The following is a 24,625-nucleotide window of genomic DNA, read 5'->3' as shown; positions in this document are numbered from 1 at the left end:
TCATACAAATCTGAATAGGGGATGTATTCATGAGGAATATGGTGGCAAACTAACTGACTTCTCATTCTTCTTTCAAGATCCCCCCCTTTAATTCTGTAATGATATCTGCCCTCCCCCCAAGATGTGCCTTTACTTTTCATGTAGCCCAGAGTGTAGTCCATCAAAACTTGTGTTGATAGCCACTGCTCACACTACTTATATTCATTCATGGGTTAAAACATTAGTCTGCAACCTTAAAAAAATAAACTTCTAACTATATCCAGGCTTAATGTGGATAGAGAGGGAATGCTTACCACAAATGTTCTATGCTAAGCTCTAAAGGATTGCCAAACGCTTGAGTTTAAAAATAAAAATATCCTGCCTCAAGTATCATCAGTTGTTGTTACTGTATCACTGCGAGAAGCTGCACGTATGCACTAATTAATGCCATAATGAATCTGCCTGCCTGCTGTCTCGGAATTTTGCAGTTGTGCTTAGAAAAGAGTAATGTGCTTATATATTTCCTCTACTTTGTCTCCCCACAGTCACAATGAACGAAAAGTGACTTGCAAGCATCCAGTCACAGGGCAGCCATCGCAGGACAACTGCATTTTTGTTGTGAATGAACAGTAAGTGATTGTTTTGCTCAATGAATACAGAATTTAACAGTTATTCACATTAGTGTGGAACTGCCAGTCAGTTGACCAGTCAAATATTGTCAATTGACTGGCCAGATGACTGCATGTTATTTTTCAAACATTCCAAGTAGCCAAGAATGCCCTTATGTAGGTCAGTCTGTCTTTTATATTACATAATGTCCATAATGTCATGACCTCATAGCAAAAGAAAGACTGAATACTTCCTTGCTTTCCCTGCTTTTAGGAAGTGGTCCACAGACATGCATATGTGCGCAGCATAACAGTTGGGTAAAAATTTTATACTAGGCACAAGATACATTTCTAGATCAAGTTGTAGGATTAGCAGGTTTTTGTTGTTAATTACATGTTCAGTAGAGAATTTTTTAAAAAGAAGCAAGGCCTGGGCAAAAAGTTTAAAATTTAAGCTTTTTAAGTTTGAAACTACTCCATCGTGCCTATCCTTTTTGGGTACAGGCATGTTTAGAACCATTCTGTTTGCTTACCGAGAGGGTGAATCAGTTTTGGTGAGATTACTATGCTGTACTATACTGCACTGAGTAGGGAGCCTTTGACCCTCCAGATGTTGCTGAACTACAACTCTCATAAGCTCTGGTCATTGGTCCTGTTTGCTGGGGCTGACAGGAGTTGTATTTCAGCAACATCTTGAGATTCCCCACTCCTTACTTAACTATTGGTCAATGAGACATTGCTGCTGTTCTATTTGATTCTCCCACCCCACTCCATTTGGTCATCATTCATTGTTCACTAAAATGAAGCCTGAATGAGTGTCATCACCACTGTTGCCATGTTATAGCAATCAGTGCCATAAATGGTGCATTTATTTAAAACCAAACAGGCCATAATGGCTGGAAAACTTAAGATCCAGTACTAAGTTACTGACGCTCCCAACACAATCAAGATACCTGTTATTCTCCTGGGTTGTGGAAGGTGATTAAAAAGAGCATCCTCATTATTTAATCCCCTCCCCCTCCCCACATCACAAGACCACATACTTTTCACCAGTTCATCCTCTCTGTTCATTTTGTGGATGGCTTAGTACACAATCAGTTTGCTGTTTTCCCCAGTCCAAACTGTTTCAAGCTTGTTTTGAAGCTCTACTGTCTACTGTCCAGCATATTCACAGATCAGACTTCAGCTGTGCTCTCTTGGCCTGACTTCTGCTTTTCCTTGCATAGCTTCTCAACCCTGCTCCTCCTAGATACATTTGGCTTACTAATATTTCCCTGCTATCCTCTTGACTTCTCTCTCCTTCTTTTGACTACCAGCATTTCCTTATTTGTTTCTGGTGATTTTGCTGTCATTCAAGAAATTCAGATCTTTAAAAAGAGCAGAGTAATTAAGTTTACCTTCTGGTTGTAGTTCTAACAGTATCAATAATATACTTGTCTGCCTGGAGCAATACTTGAGGGATAGAGATTGGCCTCTCAAAGAATGCAGGAGGAATGGAAGTCTTGCCAAGCTCTTGATTGCTCTAGGCATACCTGAACTCATCCATTGCAAAGGCTTACAGCTACAGAGAATCAACCTGTAACTTCATTTTGCATAGATTTTCTAAGCATTTGTATGCAGCTGAGTTACTTAAGTGGTCAGTCATTCTGTTAATGCAGGTTTGTGTATCCAGGAGAATGTGCATACCAAATTCATCCAAGCCCTTTCGTTCTTTTCCAGCACTCATGCAGGCATGAGAAGGGTGCTGGAAGTAGGAGAAAGAAAGGCAGGAGTTCCTCTGGAAAAGAAACCAAAAGCTTCACTATACCTTAGGGATAATGTCATGCATGTATGTAAATAAATTGTCTAGATTGCAGTTGTTCTATTTTTAGAGACTGATCTATTGAGAATCCACAAAGCATAATTTAACAACATAGTTTTTTCTTTAAAAATTTGCACAATTCTGCTGCAGCATCTGGGAAATTGTATGAATAGCATATATACCCTTTACTAAAGGACAGCTACAGATGCTTTTTTAATAGCAGTCTACATACACTGCAGGTTCTAGTCTTGTTGCATATTCTATTTTCAGGACTGCAGCAACTATGTCATCTGAAGAAAAGAAAGACCGGCAAGTAAACATGATAGGTGAAGCTGCACACTATAATTTGACATCGGATTATGCTGCACATCCAATGAGTCCTCTGGGCAGAGTAAGTTACTACATCCAACATAAATTATTTATTAGTCTACAATTATTCAGCTAGTTGGTAAAACATGGCACAGAGAAACAATTACATATACATTTCGAGACAATCAACTCATTTCTAGAAATAACCAAAGCTTGTTTGTATGCTTTTAAGGTACTTGGGCCTGTGATTTTAATTTGAAATAAAAAATGTCTGAAAACATCAGTTTTCCATCTTTTAGATGAGATACCTTCCCAGGTTGACTAGCTCCATCTGCCCCTCACTTCCCTCTACAGCAAGTGCAGAAACAACCTTCTTGACCGTTGAACGAATTCTTGGTTTTGTCCACTCAGTCTGCCAAAGCCTGTTTCGGCACGCAGGTGCAGTCTGTAATTCACAGAGGGTTTGGGACCCATTGGCTACCCTCACCTGGTTTAGCCAGCCAGTTGAAGCCATTCCCAAATGTGGCTGCTGTTGCTTGCCAACAGCTTCTAGGAGTCACAGGTGATAGCTGAGTGCAGGGTGGGGACCAAAGATGTATAGGCTACCTCAGAAGGAGCATGACATGTCCTCCATCAGAGGTACTACCCCTCCCCTAACACTCCATACACATTTAAATATGTATGACTGAGATAAACATATCTACTTCCTATGTTTCCTCTTTGTTGAATTTTTGACTGTAATGCCTTCATGGCAGGGACCTCTGGCACTTCATTTGTGTGAGTGGCATTCATAGCCTGGAGTTACAAAAACAAAATAATTGTATATGCATCTCCAGGTGATGCACTGGATGAGAAATTTTGTTCTCTAGCTCATTTGGATTTTATACCACCTACAGTGCAGGATTAGAGCTTTTTTGTGTCCAGATTTTAATGTTGACATCTGGGCATTCTCTGTCTTTGGCAGCTTATTCCCTCATATTACAATCTAATGAGATGGGAGAGTCACTTTCATGGCTGAAAGTGTCCACATGAGAATGATTGATACTTTCATTTAGCTCACAGAAAAAGCACTTGTGCTGCTGGGCCACTCAACACACGCATCTTTTTCTAGTGTGTTAATTGTTCCCATATGATAGTTTGACACAAATGAGTGCCTCACAGAAGTGTCCCTATACTTTAAACTGCAGCATGAGGTCAAGCTCTGTTTCCTCTTCTGCTTCTGTAAATAGCCAGAGCCTGCGTGGCTGCCTGCTTTTATATCATATTTCCTGTTGCTGCTGGTGGTAATACAGAATGAAGAGAAACAAAGGATTGTGATTTCTCCTTGGAGATCATTAATGTGCCTCAAGTTCACTGCTATCCTGTAGCCATCTTTTGCTTTGAAATGTTCTGCCACAATTGATTGATTAGATGGGCTTAGTTCATTTGAAACTGTATCAGCTGTGTGGTGGGGAGATGGAGTTTAGAAGGTTCAATGCTCTTGTTAAGAACAAACCTGAGACCCACTTCCTAACTCTTGTAAAGAAAAGTGTGTGTTCCATTCACAGCTGAGGAAAAAGATTAATAGTATTTTTATCTCCAGTGTGTGTCTCATGAAACTCCATAAAGCTGTATTCTTCCTATGACTGCCCATCAAAATAAGTTATTGTGCTGCTTTTTCTTGAATTGTTTAAAATACATTTCAGTTCTGCAGAGCTGCTATCCAAACAGATTCAACAATTGTGCTCACACGCTGCCACCCTGTCATGGCAAGTTGTCAGACAGGGCTGCAATACAGGAGCTGCAGAAAGGAACGGCTGACCTCCACTCTTGGTGTTTTCTGCTCCTTCCACGCCCCCAAATGTGGGTGGAAGCTAGCTTTTGCATCCAGTGGGCAATTGGAATTTTGGAAATGCAACAGGCAACATAGAGAAAGCCAGCAAGACTCTGCTCACCTCTAAGCCCTTTGGTTTGTCATGGACATTATACTGTGTTTCAAGGGTGCAGCATAGGACCTTGTTCCTTGGGACTGGGCAAACCCTGGAGACCACAGGTACTATGCTTAAAACTTTGGGCTTCTGATTCTTGACGATAAGTTCTGGTTGAACTCTGAGCTTCTTGTTTCTGTTTGAAAAAGAACTGCATGGATTATCATTGAAACCTTGCCCCCCCCATACAGTTGCTCACCGTTGAAAGTTAAACTAGCGTTCACCTTACCTACTTTCATGAATGTCGGCACTCATGACAGCAGCAACACACTGTCAAGTAGGTCAGGCGTAAAATGCAACTGACATCTAATGTGCAACCAAGTGGGAATATTTTTTCATTCGTTTGTCAGCGTCTCATCCTCTTGATGAGCGAAGGCAACAGCACTAAATAAACAAAGTACGAAGGGGGCATGCTGTAATATATACTTGTACTGTATTGGCTGTATTAGCCTCCCTGTTGTATTAATCAGCATGAATTACAAGGATGATACCCAGTGAAATTATTATGACCACTGTGGAAGAGTGTGTTCATATGAAACACAACAAGACTAGAAGAGGTGATTTGTAGTTTCTGGGAGGAGTAGGAAAAACTTCGATCTAGATCTTTGGAGATTAAAGTTGTGTTTTCTAGATTATATCTGCAGTGCCCCAGTTCATACATTTGCAGCAATGGAAGGCGGATATGTGGAGCAAGTCTCTGCCCCTGAATATGATCTGGGTCCTCTTTACAAGATCTTCCTCCACATTGAAGTCTCTTTATCTATCTGTTTGTTCATAGCATTTGTACTCTTCTCTTCAGCAAAAAGTGTCAGTGCTGGAGAGAGGGGCTTGTACTGTTTCAAAAAAGAAAGAAAGAAAAGCGCCCAGCTACTTTGCGCGTATGCACACTCCCACCCTGAAAAGCTTGATAACTTTTGTGTCTGGATTTTCACTTTTTAAAATATGGCAACCCTAGACTAAAGGCAAGCACCTATGGTAGGAAAACCCTCCTGGTCCGCAGCAGCAGGTATACAGTGCCCTATAAAGTTTGTTCAACAAAACAGAGCCTGATCATCACACTCCCCAGTCCACCTAAGAAGAGTCTGTATATGACTGGGTAGGGGTGGGAGCAAGGATCCAAAAACCTAGCCTCCTTTCACTGGCTTTCCCAGTATAGAGACCTCAGCCTAGGGAACAGTTCTTTTTTACTTCAACAGAAGAAAATCAATGAGAAAATGCCCAAATGTATTTTCTCTCATATATATATAATTTTTAAAACATATAAAAAAGAGGCAGCTTTCTTTATTCACCTTCCATCTCTCTAAACTATTTTTAGAGATATTTTTTGGTCACAAATTGGTGAAGCTCTTGTTCCTGGAATGCATATGCATTCATTCCAGTGTGATGGTACTGAACACTTGCCTATACTGTAAAGAGTACCAGGATATAATGCAGGCATAGGCAAACTCAGCCCTCCAGATGTTTTGGGACTACAACTCCCATCATCCCTAGCTAACAGGACCCAGGGTCAGGGATGATGGGAATTGTAGTCCCAAAACATCTGGAGGGCCGAGTTTGCCTATGCCTGATATAATGGACAAGATATAATCTTGTCCAGGGAAGCCCCAGACATAACTTGATGAAACTAATGCCAAGTTTCCAACAGTGTAACAAAGAGGTTTGTTTGCCCCATATTTTTTTTGCAAACTTTGCTTTAACTACTTCCTGGGTGAATGTCCATCCATTCCTTATGTACCAAGGTCTAAAACAAAAGAGGCATTGGGGGAATATGGTGAAAAAAATGTGAGCATGCCTTCAGAAATCGTTGGCAGATTGGGGGCATTTTTTACGTATTGCTACTGGTTTCATATAACCTCCAATGAGGAGGTTCAAAGCCATGGAAAATCCTTCCTCTGCAACCACATAATTGTTTGCAGATTCAGAAACCCTTCACTATGTTAGTTCACATTTCAGAAAACCATCTTCTGAGAAAGTGCTTAAAACAGCACATGAAGGGAAAGACTCCTGACAGTCAAGTCTACTTTAAACACTAAGCAGTACATTTGCAGTTTTATGTAACTCAGTTGATAGAGCATGAGACTCTTAATCTCAGGGTTGTGGGTTTGAGCCCCATGCTGGGCAAAGGATTCCTGCATTGCATGGGGTCAGACTAGATGACCCTTGTGGCCCTTCCAGCTCCACAATTCTATGATCTAGTATTGTGCATGCCCATTATCTTTAAGTAAGTAAGGCACTAGTTGGAAAACAAGGTCTGTACTGCTTCGCACTATAAAAGTGCACACCTCTTGTTGTATATGGGTGCTAGGATTTACTTGATACCACTGAGTGTTTGAGTTCCTAGAATGGTTCTGTTAGCTAGAATCGGAAGAAAATAATCAGTGCACTGATTCAGTTACCGTAATGCATATTCACAGTTGTGGGTAAGATGTGTGTGACTGTAAAGATTCACTTTGAGTTCCATGTTGTTCCTTGTACAAAAGTGAGCAAGTTTATATCCCAAGTCCCCAACAGATGTTTGATTGTCATATTCCATTTATTATTTATTCCTTAAGGTTTAGCATCCTCCGGTAGATTAGAAAAACAGTGGGGTGTCACCACTGCTCTTGTACCCTTTCCTGCTTAATGAGCAGGCTTGTTCAGTCACATCACTTTTACTTTGAGACATTCTGAGAGACATTGATCACTAATCAGCTCTCTAATGGACTGTATGTCACAGAAATATATGCAATAGTTATAAAAATTAATGGAGCTTGATTGTACAGAAGTGAGCATAGTCTTCTAGTAGAGTTATGAGAATACACGATACAAAGAGCTGAGGTTACGGAGTGGGTCAAACGTTGGCATTTAATTCATGTCAGGGTATTAATAGGTTCTGGAATGTGCAACATAACTGTTAAGCATTTTCTTCAATGGTTTTGCTGAATTTTTAAATGGCATCTCTAACTTTTCCTGAAGTTTTGCAAGTTGTAGTAGTTATCTAATAATGTTTTTAAAAAGTTGTTTCTGCTTCTTTGGTGCTATTCACATATTTCAGTTATATTGCACCTAGAATAGTATCCATGAAGAGAGCAGTAGCAGACCTCAGGTATGCTCCCTCCAACCCACTCCTCTCACTGTAAAAACATGTGAACAGCCAAATAGGAGATGCTGCAGTTATTTCAGCCCATTAAGGTTTTACTTTTTGCAGTGCGAGAAGAAACCTAAAAGGAGTGATCTCAAAACTCTTTCCTACTGTCTCTCCAGGAATGATCCTAGAGAAGGGGGAAGGAGCTGAACAAAGTGAGCTTTGTTCAGTTGCTTTGGTTTCACATTAATCTAATATAGGTCTTAACCAATCTCTCACAAAAATGCTTATTTCACACTTTTGAAAGTAAGGTATCATGATTAAAGTATGTTTTTAACCCTCTAGTTTTATATGAGATTTCCTCTGATGTACATTGCCAGTTAAAAGGTGCTGGGAGAGGGATTCATTTCCTTCCCTGCTTTGAATTGCTTTCACTAGTGTTTTTTGAAACCTCTTTATAAATTGTTGTCTCCTTGCCAATGGACCGTGCTTTCCAGACATTCCCTGGATAGTACTTTCACTAGCAAACATCTAATAAGTTGCATTCATTGTATCAGTGGTGTAGCTGACAGTACACGATGTACACCGTTCTTTACTACTCAAGGGCAACTTGAGAGAGATTGAATATGACCTTATTCATCTTTTCTAAGTGTGGGCCTGCTGGTTCATGCTACTGCATCCCAGTTCACCTTTGCTCCTTCAATCAGTCTCAAAGACCTGCAAAAACAGCCATCAGGAAAATACCAGAGTGAAACAGACTTAATCGCTTATTAATTCTGGTTTCTGTGGTGTGCAACTTGTGGAAGTTGATTTAGCAGATAACCTTCTCCATGTTAGATTCCCAATTTGTCGAGAGCTGAGCAAAAGAGTGACATGACCATTGCCATCTTGAATTTGTAACATATGCACCCAACCTGCCTACTCCAATAATAATAATAATAATAATAATAATAATAATAATAATAATAATAATATTTTATTTATATCCTGCCCTCCCCAGCCAAAGCCGGGCTCAGAGTGGCTAACAACAGTAAAATGATACAATATTCTAAAATCATTTCATTATAAAATCAGTTCAAATCAGATTAATGGCGACCATTGGGCTAGAGTTCTGTGAGGATTGCCAAAGGAGGGAGTCAGGCTGTGCCCTGGCCAAAGGCCTGGTGGAACAGCTCCGTCTTGCAGGCCCTGCGGAAAGATGTCAAGTTTATAGAAGATTATAGAAGCCATGGAGCTGGTCTATTGTATTTGTGTGAATTGCAACACAGAAAGAATTGAATCAGTCAAGTGGAAACTCAAATCTCCTTGTGATTTTAACCCACCCCAACCTGTTTTGATTTTCTGCTGAGGTCTGTCTTCTCTATTTTTAGTTCTCTTCCTAGAATCTGTACTGCATTTAATGTTTTGGCACTTTTAAAAAGTAGTGCTATGTTTATGTAATATCCTATTAAGTCCCAATTTAAATGTTTTGATCCTGATCTGTCCTGGGATTTGTTTCTTTCCCTCTGTAGAAAACTTCAAGAAATGCCTAAACCAGCAAAACCTACAAGGCAGTTACATATTTACCCAACTAAGAGAATAAAGCTGTTTCTTAACAAGTCCTGAGGGGATCACATGATGAGCAACTGTGTCTCTCTGAGGATAGCCATGCATGTGTATTTATTCAATGTAAAAGATATTGGCGTTGCATTTTCTAATCCTTTTAATTTTATTTTTTTAGACATCACGCTCTTCAAAGAAAGTTCATAATTTTGGGAAGAGGTCAAATTCAATAAAAAGGAACCCCAATGCACCTGTTGTTCGACGAGGCTGGCTTTATAAGCAGGTATTATTCCTTCCGGAATGTGATATAGATAATAACAACTTTATCTGAAGTGATGTGTTTGTAATTATGGGTGGTAACCTCTTCCAATACACACTTTTAATATTCCTCAATGTATGATGATGGAAATTTGCTAATGGCATGCCTGAGAGAATCCTGTAATTGCAAATTAGTGATTTCCCTTTTTGAGTTTCTTGGCGAAAATGGTGTAAGGGTTTGCTGGCCCTATTAGTGAATATTCCATTTGAGACCCAGCAGTAATTTCAGGGTTGTATCCAGTGCTGTGCAAATGGAGTTCTGTTTGCACAGTGTTTCTTTTCTTAGAAACATTGTTTCTATTCCTCCCCCTGACAAAGAATGCTTCAACCCTCTGGAACTAATTGTCAGTGCATGTGAGGGGCTGGAAAGAAAGTTCCTTGTCTCCCCAGAGCTCTCCAGGCACATGTATTCCCTGAAAAAACTTCTAAGGGCTTGGTTGTTTTATTGAACAATGTGGGTTGGGACATGAGGGGTTGCCAGGGGGGCATGAGGGGGTTGCCCCAAACTGGGCTCAGAATCTAAGTGAAGGCAACGTAAGGACGTTGGTGGAAATAACCCCCCACGTGCTCCACCTGTGCCTCATTCCGCTTTGTTTAAGGGGCCATTGTGGAGAGGCTTTTCAGTAGTACAGGTAGATATTACCTCCCACAAACTTCCTTAAATTATCATCTTATTCAAGCCCCTGGCTCAGATTTCAGGGTGATAGGAACCTACCTCTGTCCGGTGTTCTGGGATCAGTAGTGACAGGTTTAGCTCACACTCCAGCAGTGTCATCAAGTGACAGACTTCAATTTCACCCATTTTTTTAATGTTGCTAAAAATCACCTAACACTTTTGCCTTACCCAAGCTTTCATCTTTGCAGTATAACTCAATTGGCATTCTATATTTTGCGACGTCTATTGATGAAACCTGTTCATGGAGTCAGGAACATTGTTACTTTGATTGCATTTTTAAGTTACTAGATGTTGCTGAAAGAGTTTCATTAAATGACAATCAATAATGCCAGCTACAGCCTTTAAGCAGCTGTCACAGGGCAGAACTTCTGCTTTTATTTTTGTATTAATGAGCTAAGTAATTGAGTATGGAGTTTATTGGCGGCTAGTCACGGAATAGAAATTAGACAACTCTTTGAAATCTACATGGCATGTGCACCCTATTTTTCTCTGAAGAAAGCTTATAACATCTGGAATAAGATAATTGCTTCCGTACTTTAGCTTTTTGATACAGCCGAATATTTTGCTTGTAACTAGTTTGAAGCACTGTTTATATAGTGCTTCAAACTAGTTACAAGCAAAGGTAATCCCACTGTCAAACATTTTTTTTTTAAAAAAATATAAAGCGTCAGACATGTACAGGGGGTGAGATGTTTTGAATCCCTATGCCAGAAGTCTCCTGCACATGCAAAACTAAGTCAGACTGGATAGCTCAGTTGGTTGGAGAATAGTGCAGATAATGCCAAGGTTGCAGGTTTGATCTCCGTATGGGTTAACTTAGTATTCCTGCCTTGCAGTGGGTTGGACTAGATGACCCTCAGGGTCACTTCCAACTCTACATTCTATGAGTCTAACATCTGGAGACCCCAGGATGGGAAATGCTGATATATAAACTAGTTTTCCATTTATAGTGCCCTTGAGAGAACGTTACCACGTTCCGCGCAATAAAAGTTACAAACCCAGGTATATAACTATTACTTCGGCATATGCAAGATAACCTGCTTGCCTCTTTTAATATGCAAAGCTAGTACTAAGCTGTAGTGCTATGGTGGGGAACTATGACCTTCCAGGTGCTATTGGACTACAACTCCCATCATTCTCCCACCCAATGGGAGCTGGGGTCAAGCAAACTCTTAGAAGTACCTTTCCTCTCAATATTCAGGGGGAAAACCACTTTCTTTTAAATAAAAAAAGGATAATCTGCCAAAATACTGTAGAACCAAACTAGCCATGCCACACGTTCCCCATCTATGCTATAGCATAGTCATATACTACAGTTAGTTGTTTTATTAACGGCATTTATACTCTGTCTGTTCAACATTATTCATCCTACCAAAGTAATAAGAAACAAATGTATTCTGTAAAAAAGAGGGAGGGAACTTACATGCTAGCACAACAAATGAAAGCATCACTTCAAATAGATAATAAAATCAAAACTGCCCTAATTCTTTTTATTTAATTTATGAAAGCAGCTTAACATGAAGAGTTCTTAAAAGCTTGAGAAAAGTGTTTGCCTGGCATTTAAATGACAGCAACAAGGGTGCCAGGTGGGGTTCCTCAAAGAGGGCATTCCAAAACCCAGGAGCCATCCTAAAAGGGTTCTCTCCCTCTGGTCACCAGCTGTCACAACTCCACATAACGGCGGTGCCTAGAGAGAGATTCAAATGACATGCTTGAAGTACAAGCAAATTGATATGAGAGTGACAGGCCAACAGGTATTTGAGTTCTAAGCTATGTGCAGAGTTTTAAAAGTTAAGATGAGAACTTTGAATTGAGTTTGGAAGCTTACAGGGACCCAGTGGATTTGTTGCAATACAAATGAGATATTATCTCTTTACCCAGTCAATGTTAGTGATCTGGTGCTCTCTCTCTCTCTCTCTCTCTCTCTCTCTCTCTCTCTCTCTCTGTGTGTGTGTGTGTGCGCGCGTGCGTGCTTAAGACTATCTATTTTGAATAAATAGACTACCTGCATTTTTTAAACTGTTGTCAGCTTCAAATACTTTTAGGTACAACATTTGCATCAGTACTTAAAATATGTTCAGAGATGCATTTGGAATATGTGAGTTTAAAACAAAACAAACAAGACAGAACAGAACAGAGAAAATATTGTTGGTGGGGGTATTTTATTTTTGTTTAGTAATCATTAAATGCTTGGGAAAGTAGCATATTTGTTTGAAAGAAGATTGTCAGATGAGAAGCTGGCACCTTGAGTAGAATTTGGGGTTAGAAGTCCATAAAATTCCTAAGTAAAAGTGGAACATCTAAATACTTGCTTTTCTACTTAGGGGTGCATAACTTGAGAACAAGAAAATGAACACATCTGATGAGAGATCTTAGCAAAATAGTATACCAACTGCCCTTTTCTGTTTTAAGAATATTCAAAGATTTGGCATTCATTATTCTGCCACCCCTAAATATCATCTCAAGCCCATTCATCAGGAGAGTACTTACAATTCACTAAAACCTTTTCTTCTTTAGGCCGATATTAACATATTTATTAAATTTTATTATCGGAGTATGCACACACACAGCTGTGGTGGCGGTAGCCATTCATTCTGTGAAACACATTGCAAATTGATTATAGACATAAAAGCAAATAAAATTACTTCAGGAATAAAGTTTTTTGTATCTGGAGGCATTTACTTAACAGTAACAGTATGGCCGATAAGAAGAGTAAAAACACTTTATGGGAAATGTGTTTTCTTTTCCCACATTTTATTTATCCTCCAAGGAGCTTAAGCTGGCATACATTATTCTCTTCTTTCCCCTCCTATTTTTCCCCCACAACAACCCTTTGAAGTAGACTAGGCTGACATTGTGTCCATAAGAAGCTGCCTTATACGGAGCAAACCATTGGTTTATCTAGCCCAGTATTGACATAGGAAGCTGCCTTATATTTGGCCAGATTGTTAGCCCATCTATCCCAATTTTGGCTACTCTCAGTGGCAGCAGTTCTCCGGGGTCTCTGGCGGAGTTAATCTCCCATCACCACCTACATGAACCTTTTAGATATTGTAGGAATTGAAGCTGGAACCTACCCCTGTGCTGCCTGTTCTGCCAGCAGCTCTCCCAAGATCTCAGGTAGTGATGTTAGATGCCTAAGTAGTGATGTTAAGAGTGAGAATGTGTGAACCTCCGCATGCAAAGGATGTGCTCTTCACTGAGCAAAAGTCTCTCACCCTGAAGTTCCAGAAGTATCTATCTACAGAGCTTTTATAGCTACCTTCCACATAAGTTAAATTAGGAGCTTGTGGGTTTGGCACTAGTTACTTCTTCACTGTACCACTAAGAGTGTGCACATTTTTTGAAAGAGCTGGGGCTTTTAGCATTCTAAATCTGTCGGGTTTCTAGATACTCAGTTTGCTGTTCAGTGGCATCTCCTTGCAGCCAGGAAGGATTTGTAAGTGATGAGATGCCCACCATCTGTGAAGTCTTCTTCAGGCACCTGAGGACTGGCTATAATTGCTTGGGTGAAATAGACAGTTGTTCTCTACTTACTCAGGGCTGGCTTACACAAACATGTATATTACCTGGTCTCATTGCTCAACTGTTCTCAGATAAATGTGCCTCTACTTAAAAATACTGTGTGGTGACATAGAAGAGCCCTGCTGGATCAGGACAAAGGTCTCTCTAGCCAAACATCCCAAACATAGTGTCCGACTGATGCATCTGGAAAGACCATGTGGGCAAAAAGTCATTTTCTGCAATTGTTTCCAGCAACTGTTTTTCAGAGGCATCCTCTGCGAAGTGCATGTTTCCAAATAAGATCCTAAGAAAATTAACATTTTGAGAAATTAATTTATGAGATAAATCACTATCAAGCATATGCAACTTGTTCTTCAGAGGTATGCTGCCTTTGATCATGGCAATAGCATTTAGACACTATCTGATGAGGTGGTGGTGAACCTTTAGTGTCTTCCTCACAGATATAACAATGCTACAGTCAACCAGTGAAATCACTCACAAACGCTGTATAATGACTTCACAGTTGCAGTGCTGAACTCTGGCTTTTAGAGCTGAGGCTTGGTGAGCTTGAGCTCACGTTAAACCTTTGACCTAGGACAGGCACCGCATTCTCCTGTGGTGAGGAGGGCAAGGCAGCAGTGGCACTTTTCTTTTTACACCTGTATGTATATTCCATATAACTTCTGAATAAGACCTTGTATTGGTTTCACATACTTCCCATTACATGACCCGCTCCAAAGCAAAAGGGTGTCAGGAAGGGGCCTGCATTTTGCTCACAGCAAGTGCAGGTGCCACCTCAAGCGTCACAAGAGGGGGTTGCTGGCTCTTATTTTGCCAGTCTCCTTAATGTGATATTTTCTGTTAAATGTCATCAAAGCCTTTAAATTGTTGATTCTTAAGGATTGTGTGTTTGATTTCATACAGGATAGCACTGGAATGAAGCTATGGAAGAAGCGATGGTTTGTTCTGTCCGATCTGTGCCTCTTCTATTATCGGGGTAAGTTTCTAATTGTTAGAGGCTAACCTAGGTCTTCCAAAGATGTTAAACTCTTAAAATAAAGTTTTTGAAACTGTCCTGCTGATAAAAACTTAAAAGGGCTAATTTAACACTAAACTTAACGTGCTCCGCAGAACATGTGTGATTATTTGATAAGAACTGCATCATAAGACAAGACTGTGTAAAGGAACTCTCTGAATTGCAGTGTGAATAATGTAATTTCTTTTCTTTCTGTTGACCTAATGCACTGCCAGCTATGTCTGATGTCGTTTCCTATTATTCCACCCATTTGCAAACAAAATAATCCTTGCATCTGCAAGAATTTAGAAAATTAGAATTTTTGTAAAGTTCACACACTTTACTGTTGTGCCCAGAGAACCCTCCTATTCCTCTTAATTCACTGGTTCCATGCAATAAGGCAGTTCTAAGTGCTTTTTGTGTAGCTGGTGAGGGGTGGGGTGATGTGAAGAAGCAGGTTTACAAGAAGCTTAACTACAAGCGACCCAGGGCAACTCTTTTTAAAGCATTCCCCCCATGTAACTTGTTGACATTGTAAACCAGGGATGGGGAACCTGCAGTCCTCCAGGTGTTAGCTACAACTTCTACCATCCTGGCCATTAGCCATTCCAAAAACTTTTCTAGAGTCACAGATCCCTGACCCTTGTTCTGAATAGAACTATTCTTCCCTTGTTCTATGGCCTTTGGAATGAAAAGTGTGCCTGTACCTTGTTCACCATCAATGGCTACATGAAAGTCTTTCATGAGCTGAAAGTATTTATAGGATTAATGTTTGCTGTTTCAGTCCATTATACATTAAATATGCATTGCTGAGGGATAACCATTCTCCTTCCAGCTGATTCTCATGATAATTATAAACGAAAAACATTCAGAATAGCAATCTTTTTGTTGTCTTGATAACTCTGCACTGCATTTGATGTTTATGGTCTGTAGATCCAGTAAACTGTGACTAGGCTGGACAGTTTGGCAAAGATCATGGTGGGTTTCAAAAGTAAATATAACATTTGAAACATTTAATATAAGTTAAGCTCTTAGTAACCTTGTCCTTTATTATCTAACTTTTTTCAGCATAATACTCTAAAATTCTCCAGCTTGCCCCAGTACAAGATCTACAAACTTCTAAAAATATATTTTACATTGTTTATGCTTAAGATGTGCAAAACACCATGTTCATGTTAATGTGTTCTGCATATCTGTGGTCTATATGTATTACGTGTCTTGAAACAACTATCAAGCCCAGCCTCAAGTCAAAATTGCAGTCTGTCAATCTGAGATGGAAGGGGTTGTTTAAGTAAGGCCAAATCAGCAGTAATTGAATATTGGCTGTTCATTGTATGAGAGGTAGTAAGGGGAAAATATCAGGAAGGGTTAAACTTTTGACTTTGGGTGATGAAATTCAGAGCATCCATTGATGAAATCAAGAAAATTAATACACAATTCATGATATTGAAATGAAGTGGGAATCAAGATTTTGCAATATCATAACAGCAATCTGTAAAACTTAAAAGAAATCATTTGAAATTGAGTTAATCCCTCTGCAAAATGACCATTATAAACATTTAGGGTAATTTTAAGCACCAAAGTTCTCATGCAGTAACAACTTAATGAATTCAGAATCATTGTGTGGATTTTTCCTTTTAAAAAGAAAGATTATAGGTTGTTGAAAAAACCAAGCCACTGCTGAGTCAAAATTAGTGTAACTGTAATACTGTAATTTTAGACATGGAGACTTTGGTTGAGCTAAAATTGTACTATAATTACGTAGGTGGCCAGATTGTTGGTGGGTTTTCCTGCTTAGAAGAAAAATCAGCTTAGCTTTCTTCACACAAGTATGCAACTTCTTCATTCAGGGCAACCATTTTAGCTTTTTTGAGAAATATCCCATTGTGCACATCGAGAATATTAATCATAGCCTAGTACAAAAGTTTTACTTATCTGTGTTGCTAATTCTCTTCAATATTTTCCACTTGATTAAATTATTGGTTTTAGGCTAGATAAGAAATATAAAAACTGATCTGCTTAGATTGCATGAATAAATAAACCAAAGCTATTTATATACCCATCCTCTGGGAAGCAATTGAAGCAGATGGAGTTAGATAACCAGATGTTCTAGTAATCATTTGCAAGCATTAGTAATGGTTATGAGAACACATCAGACATATTAACCCTCACCTATTCATGTTTGAATGCTAAGTTTTGTTTTGTTTTGTTTTAAAAACTTAGCTTATACTTAATATGTATGCTTATAATACAATTTGATAAAGGTTGTGTAGGTTCACACAGAGTTCTCTACAATCATACCTCGGGATGAATACACTTCAGCTTAAATATTTTCGGGTTGCGCTCCACAGCGACCCGGAAGTAATGGAGCGCGTTACTTCCAGGTTTCACTGCTCGCACATGCGCAGACGCTCAAAATGATGTCACACGCATGCGCAGAAGCGGCGGAACATGACGCGCAGTCATGTCTTATGTTCATTTCAGGATGCTAATGGGACTCCGGAACAGATCCCGTTCGCATCCAGAGGTACCACTGTATTTCTGATTTGGACCTCTCTTGGTTGCTAAGAAGACTAGTTTGGAGGGAGAGTGTGGTTCTCTAATTTTGTTTCCTCCCATCTTTTCTGATTTAGAGGGTGTGGATCCCTGAAGCAGAACGTGTGCGGAGAGCAACTATGCTCTTTCCTGTCATTTTGGGCTGGGATTTTCTCTGATTGATCTTGCTTTCCTTCAGCTTGGTCCTTGGGAAACTTTAAAACACATGACAGGTCCAAGTTGCTGTCCTTGTTTTTTTCTTCCTGTCACCTGAAACCACTTTGTCCTTCTTCCGTCTTGCCTAGTGCATTTTCTTCTGCAGCAGTTCTAAAGCATCAGAAGTGGAAGCTTGGGTTCATTTGTACTTTTAAAACAGCACTTGTTATTCTTTGGCATTAATATAATATCATGAGAATACAAGTCCCTACCCTAGAGTGTTTGCTATCTAAGCAGAGAGGAACAAGGGAGAAAAAAGAGGAAATTGAGGCAATTAAACAGGAGAAGAATAGGCAATCTTCACCAGATGTTCCATCCGATAAGTTGGACTATGGTCCACAGATGTATATGCCATAATAAATTTATTAGCCCTCTGACACCTTCAATACAATGTTTTTTTGGCAATTATTTCAGTTTCATATACTTAGATTTAGCTACAGTAGAATAACATACCAGTAATATGTTTAGAGCTGCTACCATCACTTTAGTAGTGTTGCGGTTTGTACTGTACTGTACTGTAATTGGACTTGTTATAGTTGTAATGACAGAGAAGCAATCTATAAAACTTAAAATAAATTTATACTTACATAGCATTTCCCCCAATTGCTCAAATCACACTTACTCAGTAATCCTTATAGTGATCCAATAAACTAGTCCAGTGTTCTTAACCCCATGTTATAGATGGAAGGCTGGATTTTGAGGGATCCTGACTTGTCTGAGGCCACTTTGGAAGTTTGTAGTTGAGCTAAGATTTGAACCACAGGTTTCCTAGCCTGTAGTTCATGCTTTCAACTACAACATACTATGCTAGGTTGGACTGGATCGCATATCCCATAGATTCTGTGCCAGGGAGCTGTGTAGATCTCCACTCTATTCTGCATCAGCACTTTAAGCAAACCCACTCCAAACACACAGAGCCTTCATTTATTTATGTTTCATAAGTTACAAACTGTTTTTCTATTCCTGGCAGAGGCTTGCTATTCTGGTATTGTAAAAACTCTGTTTTTCAGCATCCTTTTTATTGCTTTTGCTGGAGGATAAAAGACCAATTTCACCTTTGTTGCAAGCAACAGAGCATTCTAATTGAATAAGCATTCTAATTGAAGGCCTAGGATAAAAGACTCTTCTTTTATTTATTGTTTCCTTTTTATTTTCTATGTGAAAATAAAAATAGATGCAGGAGGCAAAGAAATCGGTGGACAAAAGCTCATCTAAAGGGAATTTATAATATAATATTGGTACAGTAAATAAATTCAGTATAAAAGTGGTTGTGTACATATCTACTAGAAATAATACCTGGCCATAATTCACTCAAAATTAGGTAGTTTTATCTGTGGTGTAGATTGATAAGAGGTTTTCTGCCAGAATAGGGGAATCCAATTCTTTTAAAAAGTTTCCCCCTTAGTAAAGTCTCAAAGCTTGCCTCCGTGTGGGTAATAGAGAACAATCACTGGCCTCTTGCTACAGTGCACTTTGAATGGAGTCACCATCTATTTATTGTCTGGCTGTGGGTAGAGCCAGGCCATGGCATAGACCAACAACAGGAGGGAGCTGTATATGAAACATAGAACTTGTGCTTTGGGAAGAAAGCACTGAGCCACAAAGCTGAATCTTGATTTGGGATCCATTGTTTTCAGGGAGCCACAATTGTACCTGCACTGGGCCTCTTGTCACAGATAGTCCTTAATTTTGGATATACTCCCGTCAGTTTCTTCTCTCGTTTCAGCATTCCCAGCCTTGGTTCCGCCACTGCCAGTTGTGTTCCAAGGTTGATGCTGTGAACCAGTCAGTAGTGGTTGGTTTGCCTCTTTTCTTCAGCGAAACTAGTATTTCTACATGGATTTGATTGGTTTCCACAGGTCTTGCATAGATCTGGTGGACTGTACATGCAGGCAGCGACCATTTTAGATGTGTCAGATATGTGTGTGACCATGCCGAACCTGGAAGTGACCCAAAAGCATCACACAAAGGGGCAGAGTAGGGGGCGGGCAGGGGTGGAGGCAGAACTGGGTGTTTGCAGGCTTTTTCAGAGGTGTTTCAAATATACGTGATTTCACTTAAACACATGGTCCCTTGGAATGTAACCCCCCACGTAAATTGGGAGTTGTCTGTATTCTCAAATGATGACAATAATACTATAATTAAGATAAGACTATACATGAGTAAATATAGCACACTCTAGAGCATCTATTTGTATAGATGCCTTTAAGAGCATGGCAATTAATATAGTACTTTTAGATATTTAGATATATTACTTAGATCCAAATACTGGTATATTAAAACTTGCTGTGGCCTTTGAGCATGAAAGTTAAGATGGCCAAACCATGGATATTGTGAATTTCATGCTGCTGAATTTCATACAATACTTGTACAGTTACATTTTCTGTCATGGGTACTAGCATACCGAAATGCCCTCATATATTACAAACTTTGCACCCAAAAGTGTATTTGGTCAAGAATGGCTTGTACTTTCTGTATTGCAGAAGATTTATGTTTAGGCATTAATAGCATGGTCCTTTTAGTCTAGCCTGCCTTGCAGGCTGCATGCTCACTTTGGAAAAATAGTGTCATTTTCCTTCAATGTTGCCATTAAAGACAGCCGTAAGAAACATGGCTTGAATACTTAACATTCTGCTGTTGTACGTGATAGCTTTTCTTTTGGGCCAGGCATTCATTGTGATTGCCGCACTCACACAGGGGGCATTGGCAGGCGCATGAACTGCAAATTTGTGTGTTCGCCTTCATGTATTAAACAGCTCCTCTATTGAAGAGGCATCATTAGCTACTCCACACTTCATAGTGCTTTGAGGTAGAGTTAAAAGCAAGATTAAAACCCTTTTCTCTATTCCAGTGATTAACTGTAATATCCAGATTTAATGCAGCTATTCAGGAGACAATTGAATCCTTCATAATATTTGTTTAGTGAAGTATTTCTGTTGATGAGTGGTGGGGGGATTCATAACACTGTTCCAGTCTGCTGAGATACTTCACCCAGCGTTTGTAAGAAGAGAACCATGGGTGGTCTAAGCTCACAAAGACTGTTGATCTGAGATGCTCCCTGCTGACATTGGGTGAGGGATGGATAAATGCAGAGGGCTGGTAGAGATGAACTGCAGAGATGGTAGAGGATTAGATGCTTGCAGTGGTATTCCTTGCTGATTGCCAAGGATTCACTTCAGTTTTTACCAACTGAACTACATGATACAGTTTAGATGAGCTCTTCCAACTCCTGAAGGCTATTTCTGTTTGCACAAATGCTGTCTGTGTGTTCAGCATTCAGTCAAGAATCCTAGCAGGCAACAAATTTTATAAGAGGTCTACTTTGAGGAGGGAATAGACAATGATGGGCTGGGCGTCCCTCCCCCTCCCTCATAAAGTGGACTTCCAGCAAGTTCTCAGCCATTGTTTTCTCATGGGCTAGTTTTGCTCCTTGGGGTCCAAAGGCATGGTCTTTGGCTCCCTAAAGACCTGTTATGAAATGTGGAAGTTTACTGTTCTAAAATGGTGGAGTCGCTGAATTTGCCCTGAATTTCCTCCACAAATAATTTTAAGCATCTGGAAAAAGTTTTAAGTGCAAATGTCTGTTTCAGTGTTCTAGAATACAGTGCAGCAGCAGTTTGCTAGCTTAGTCAACCATTTTTATGTTATTCCTAGATGAAAAAGAAGAGGGAATATTGGGGAGCATACTTCTTCCCAGCTTTCAGATATCTATGCTTTCTTCTGAAGATCACATCAATCGCAAATATGCTTTTAAGGTAGGAATATTATTTATCCTTTGGTCTGTGGTGTGCAGGTGATCAAGAAACCATGATTGTGAACACATTCACTGTTGATTTCAGGTTAGGCAAAAGCTGGCACAGACTGAAGACTACCCCAATATCATAATTTATTCTCTAGAGAGCTACAAAAACAAACCATCATTTGTAAAGGCAGTAAGTTTCACTATTTAGTGTTATCAACATTAGTGGCTCCTCCAATGTGACTGCATATTTTACAGCTTTTTGTTTCAAAGATCCTGCTTCTTTAGTTTAGGTGTACTCTTCTTTGATGGTGTGGGAAATGAGCAGTTCAGTCAATTTTGTGTCTCAAGATGATGCCTACACATAATCACATTTTTGCAGCTTCTTCCATCAGCAACCTCCACGATATAGAAGTTGTACTGGGTCATTTTTGTCAGTATCGAAATCTATCACTTGAAGCCCTAAATATGTGCACACACTTCTTCCCATCCTTGTGTTACCCTTTTAGAGAACATTTGTTCACCCTCTGTTTCTACCTTCTTTTGGATTTCTTTGTAACCCACCTGAAACTGGATGGTTGTAGCCTTAACAGTACTAGAAGTTCCCTCATTCCCTGGAGAAATGTATGTGTCTGCAGGCAACCTTATATCCTCTGCCATGTTGGTGTGCCTCAATGGAATTCAGTTATCTCACTGCCTTAGCATCCCATTCATTGATATCTTCCTTTCTCTGCTCTCTGGGAGCTTTTTGATTCTCCATGGAACAATTGGGCATGCAAGTGACACCAGGTGCAAATGGAACTCATGGGCCATCTTCTCCCTATATGAAGTCTAATCTACCTTCCTAGGCATAGTTTACTACTTGCCCACTGTGCCTCTATTTTTGTAGAAGGGCTGCTTAAAAGATTTTGCTTGTAATCTAGTTCTGTGAGCATTTGAAAGTTAGTTACTTGCTAACTTGGACAAGACCAAAGTAATTAATAGCAGCTTTAAGTTGTGCCCTTGAACACTAATTTCATTTTTACAAGGTTTGTTTTATTTAATGTATGCTGGATGAATTGTAGCTGCTCTTCTGTTAAACAATCTTGCCTAACTTTACATTTTGTTTCTTGGATTTGAACTTCTTTGGGCTCCTGTTGATGATGAGTACACTAAACTGCACTGCATGTTTTAATGGGTGAGTACATAATTTAGAACCTGCTATTTCGTCCTGACTCCCAAGCATCTGAGCTAATATATTTCTATAATCTGTGCTTCTCAGATGCCAACAGTGAATTTTTATTCTGTAATTCGTAGAAATCACTTGGAAGCGCAGCAGGTGCACAGTGAAACAACAAGGCTTACAAATTTAATTCTGATATGTTTTTCCCCTAGTATAATTGCCGCAAAAGATGAGCATGATGTTGAATAACATTGTATTAGTTACCGTGTGATGAGTTTCTAGAGGCAGCCTAAATAAATCTTAAAACCAATGAATTACTTATTAAGGAAACCAGTAATATTCTTCTATTTGTTTTCTTCTCGCTCCCTTACAGACTATCGGAACTTCCCCCACCACAATGACCATGTCATTTCCAATCAGGCAGCTCATCCAAACATGAGGACCTATTATTTCTGCACAGATACAGGGAAGGAAATGGAGTTATGGATGAAAGCCATGATAGATGCAGCTCTTGTACAGACAGAGCCTGTGAAAAGGTAACACAGGTTGACAGTGCTGTAGCATCTGTGTTAGTTTATACTACCAGACTTTTATCTTTCTGTCTTGTGTAGCTATGTCTCGATAAATGAGTCATGCTAATTCTGATAGATACTTAATTGCTTTGTCAGGCATCAACTTTTTAGAAATACGTTTTTCAGTTAAAAGATGACTCCCCTATGTGAACCTTCAAGGTCATGTTTAGGGGTGTGTTAACTACATCTCCAGCTTTTAAAAACTTCCTAGCAACCCAAGGGACGCAGGTGGCGCTGTGGGTTAAAGCCTCAGCGCCTAGGACTTGCCGATCGAAAGGTCGGCGGTTCGAATCCCTGCGGCGGGGTGCGCTCCCGCTGCTCGGTCCCAGCGCCTGCCAACCTAGCAGTTCGAAAGCACCTCCGGGTGCAAGTAGATAAATAGGGACTGCTTACCAGCGGGAAGGTAAACGGCGTTTCCGTGTGCGGCTCTGGCTCGCCAGATGCAGCTTTGTCACGCTGGCCACGTGACCCGGAAGTGTCTCCGGACAGCGCTGGCCCCTGGCCTCTTGAGTGAGATGGGCGCACAACCCCAGAGTCTGTCAAGACTGGCCCGTACGGGCAGGGGTACCTTTACCTTTACTTAGCAACCCATACTTGGAACAATAGGCTTTTCCCTCCATCTCGATCAAGGTCCAGTGGTTTTCAAGAGACTTGTATGAGCAGACAGCACTTGTTCAAAAGTATTTACTGGAGCTGGGGAAGCAGACAAGTGTACATCCAACTGAGCAGCACAATTTGTGGCTTACATAGTTAGAATTTGACTCCATTGCGTCAATAATGAGATGATGAATTGTAAGAGGTGATAAGCTGATTTGAATGACCCATAGTACTGTATTATAGAATGATTTTATGTAGCATTAACGCTTTACAATAAGCTGATAAAGAGTTAATGATGGGGTAACTTCCCACGACTATTGTAGTACATTAAACCTCATCCATTGCATTGCTCGCATGATTTTAGCTTGTAAAAACAAGACTTTTAATTATAAATATAAAGGTTTCTGTGGGCTGAAGTCCTCCATGGCTTGAGGACAAGAGCCTGTGGAATTAGAAATGTGCTGGACCAGATAGTTGAAACCTTTAACCTACCCCATTCAAAAAACTCAAACAATAAATTAAAAATAGTTAATAGTTCTGGAGAAAATGCCTTAAGCAATCCCACCTACCATTGAACCCAATGTGTTTTGACTTTTCATGATTTTGGATTTTGGCGCAATCCCTGAAGCGTAATCTTCACATAAGTTGTAGGCTTACTGTACTTCATTTTTAATAGTTGAAATAGGTAGTTCTTCCCATGTTAGAATTAGAGCATACTGAAAATTGGGTTACATTCTGCTGACTACACTAATTTGGAGCCATCTTGAATGAGTCATAGCTGAAGATGGTGCTTGGGGAGGAGAGAAGCTGCAACTTGCCTCTTTTTCTATTCCCTTTTTTCATGCCAAAAAATAACAGCCTGAACATTTGCTGGTGAAACAACATTTCATACGAAATGAGTCATGTATGACCTCTTGCCTTTTCTGATTCTGTCTGGAGAAAGTGGAAAGGTTTCTCTCTTGCCCATAATAGTAAAACTTGGGGACATCCAGTGAAACTGCATATTAGAAGATTCAGGACA

At 39.9% G+C, this 24,625-nt stretch overlaps 1 protein-coding gene across 40 annotated transcripts in view; it reads left to right on the top strand.

Moving 5' to 3' along the window:
* PLEKHA5 (pleckstrin homology domain containing A5) overlaps positions 1–24,625 on the top strand; it is a 166,412-nt gene that overhangs the window by 98,454 nt on the left and 43,333 nt on the right. For 39 of the 40 annotated variants that reach the window (XR_014555559.1, XR_014555560.1, XR_014555561.1 and 36 more), the window contains 6 exons: positions 525–608; positions 2,659–2,779; positions 9,449–9,553; positions 14,693–14,765; positions 21,189–21,289; positions 22,856–22,971. Coding sequence is in view for 35 of the 40 variants with exons in the window: in XM_083699933.1 (XP_083556059.1) it covers positions 525–608; positions 2,659–2,779; positions 9,449–9,553; positions 14,693–14,765; positions 21,189–21,289; positions 22,856–22,971 (600 nt within the window). In the remaining 5 variants the exon portion in view is untranslated. Of the gene's footprint in view, positions 1–524; positions 609–2,658; positions 2,780–9,448; positions 9,554–14,692; positions 14,766–21,188; positions 22,451–22,808; positions 22,972–24,625 lie in introns of all 40 variants that reach the window. The other variant, XM_083699941.1, reaches the window with a different exon arrangement.

Source organism: Podarcis gaigeae (assembly GCF_964106915.1).
Source record: "Podarcis gaigeae genome assembly, chromosome: 10".
Lineage (NCBI taxonomy): Eukaryota > Metazoa > Chordata > Lepidosauria > Squamata > Lacertidae > Podarcis > Podarcis gaigeae.
The sequence above is the reverse complement of the archived record's forward strand: the minus strand, read 5'-3'. Positions and strand labels throughout refer to the sequence as shown.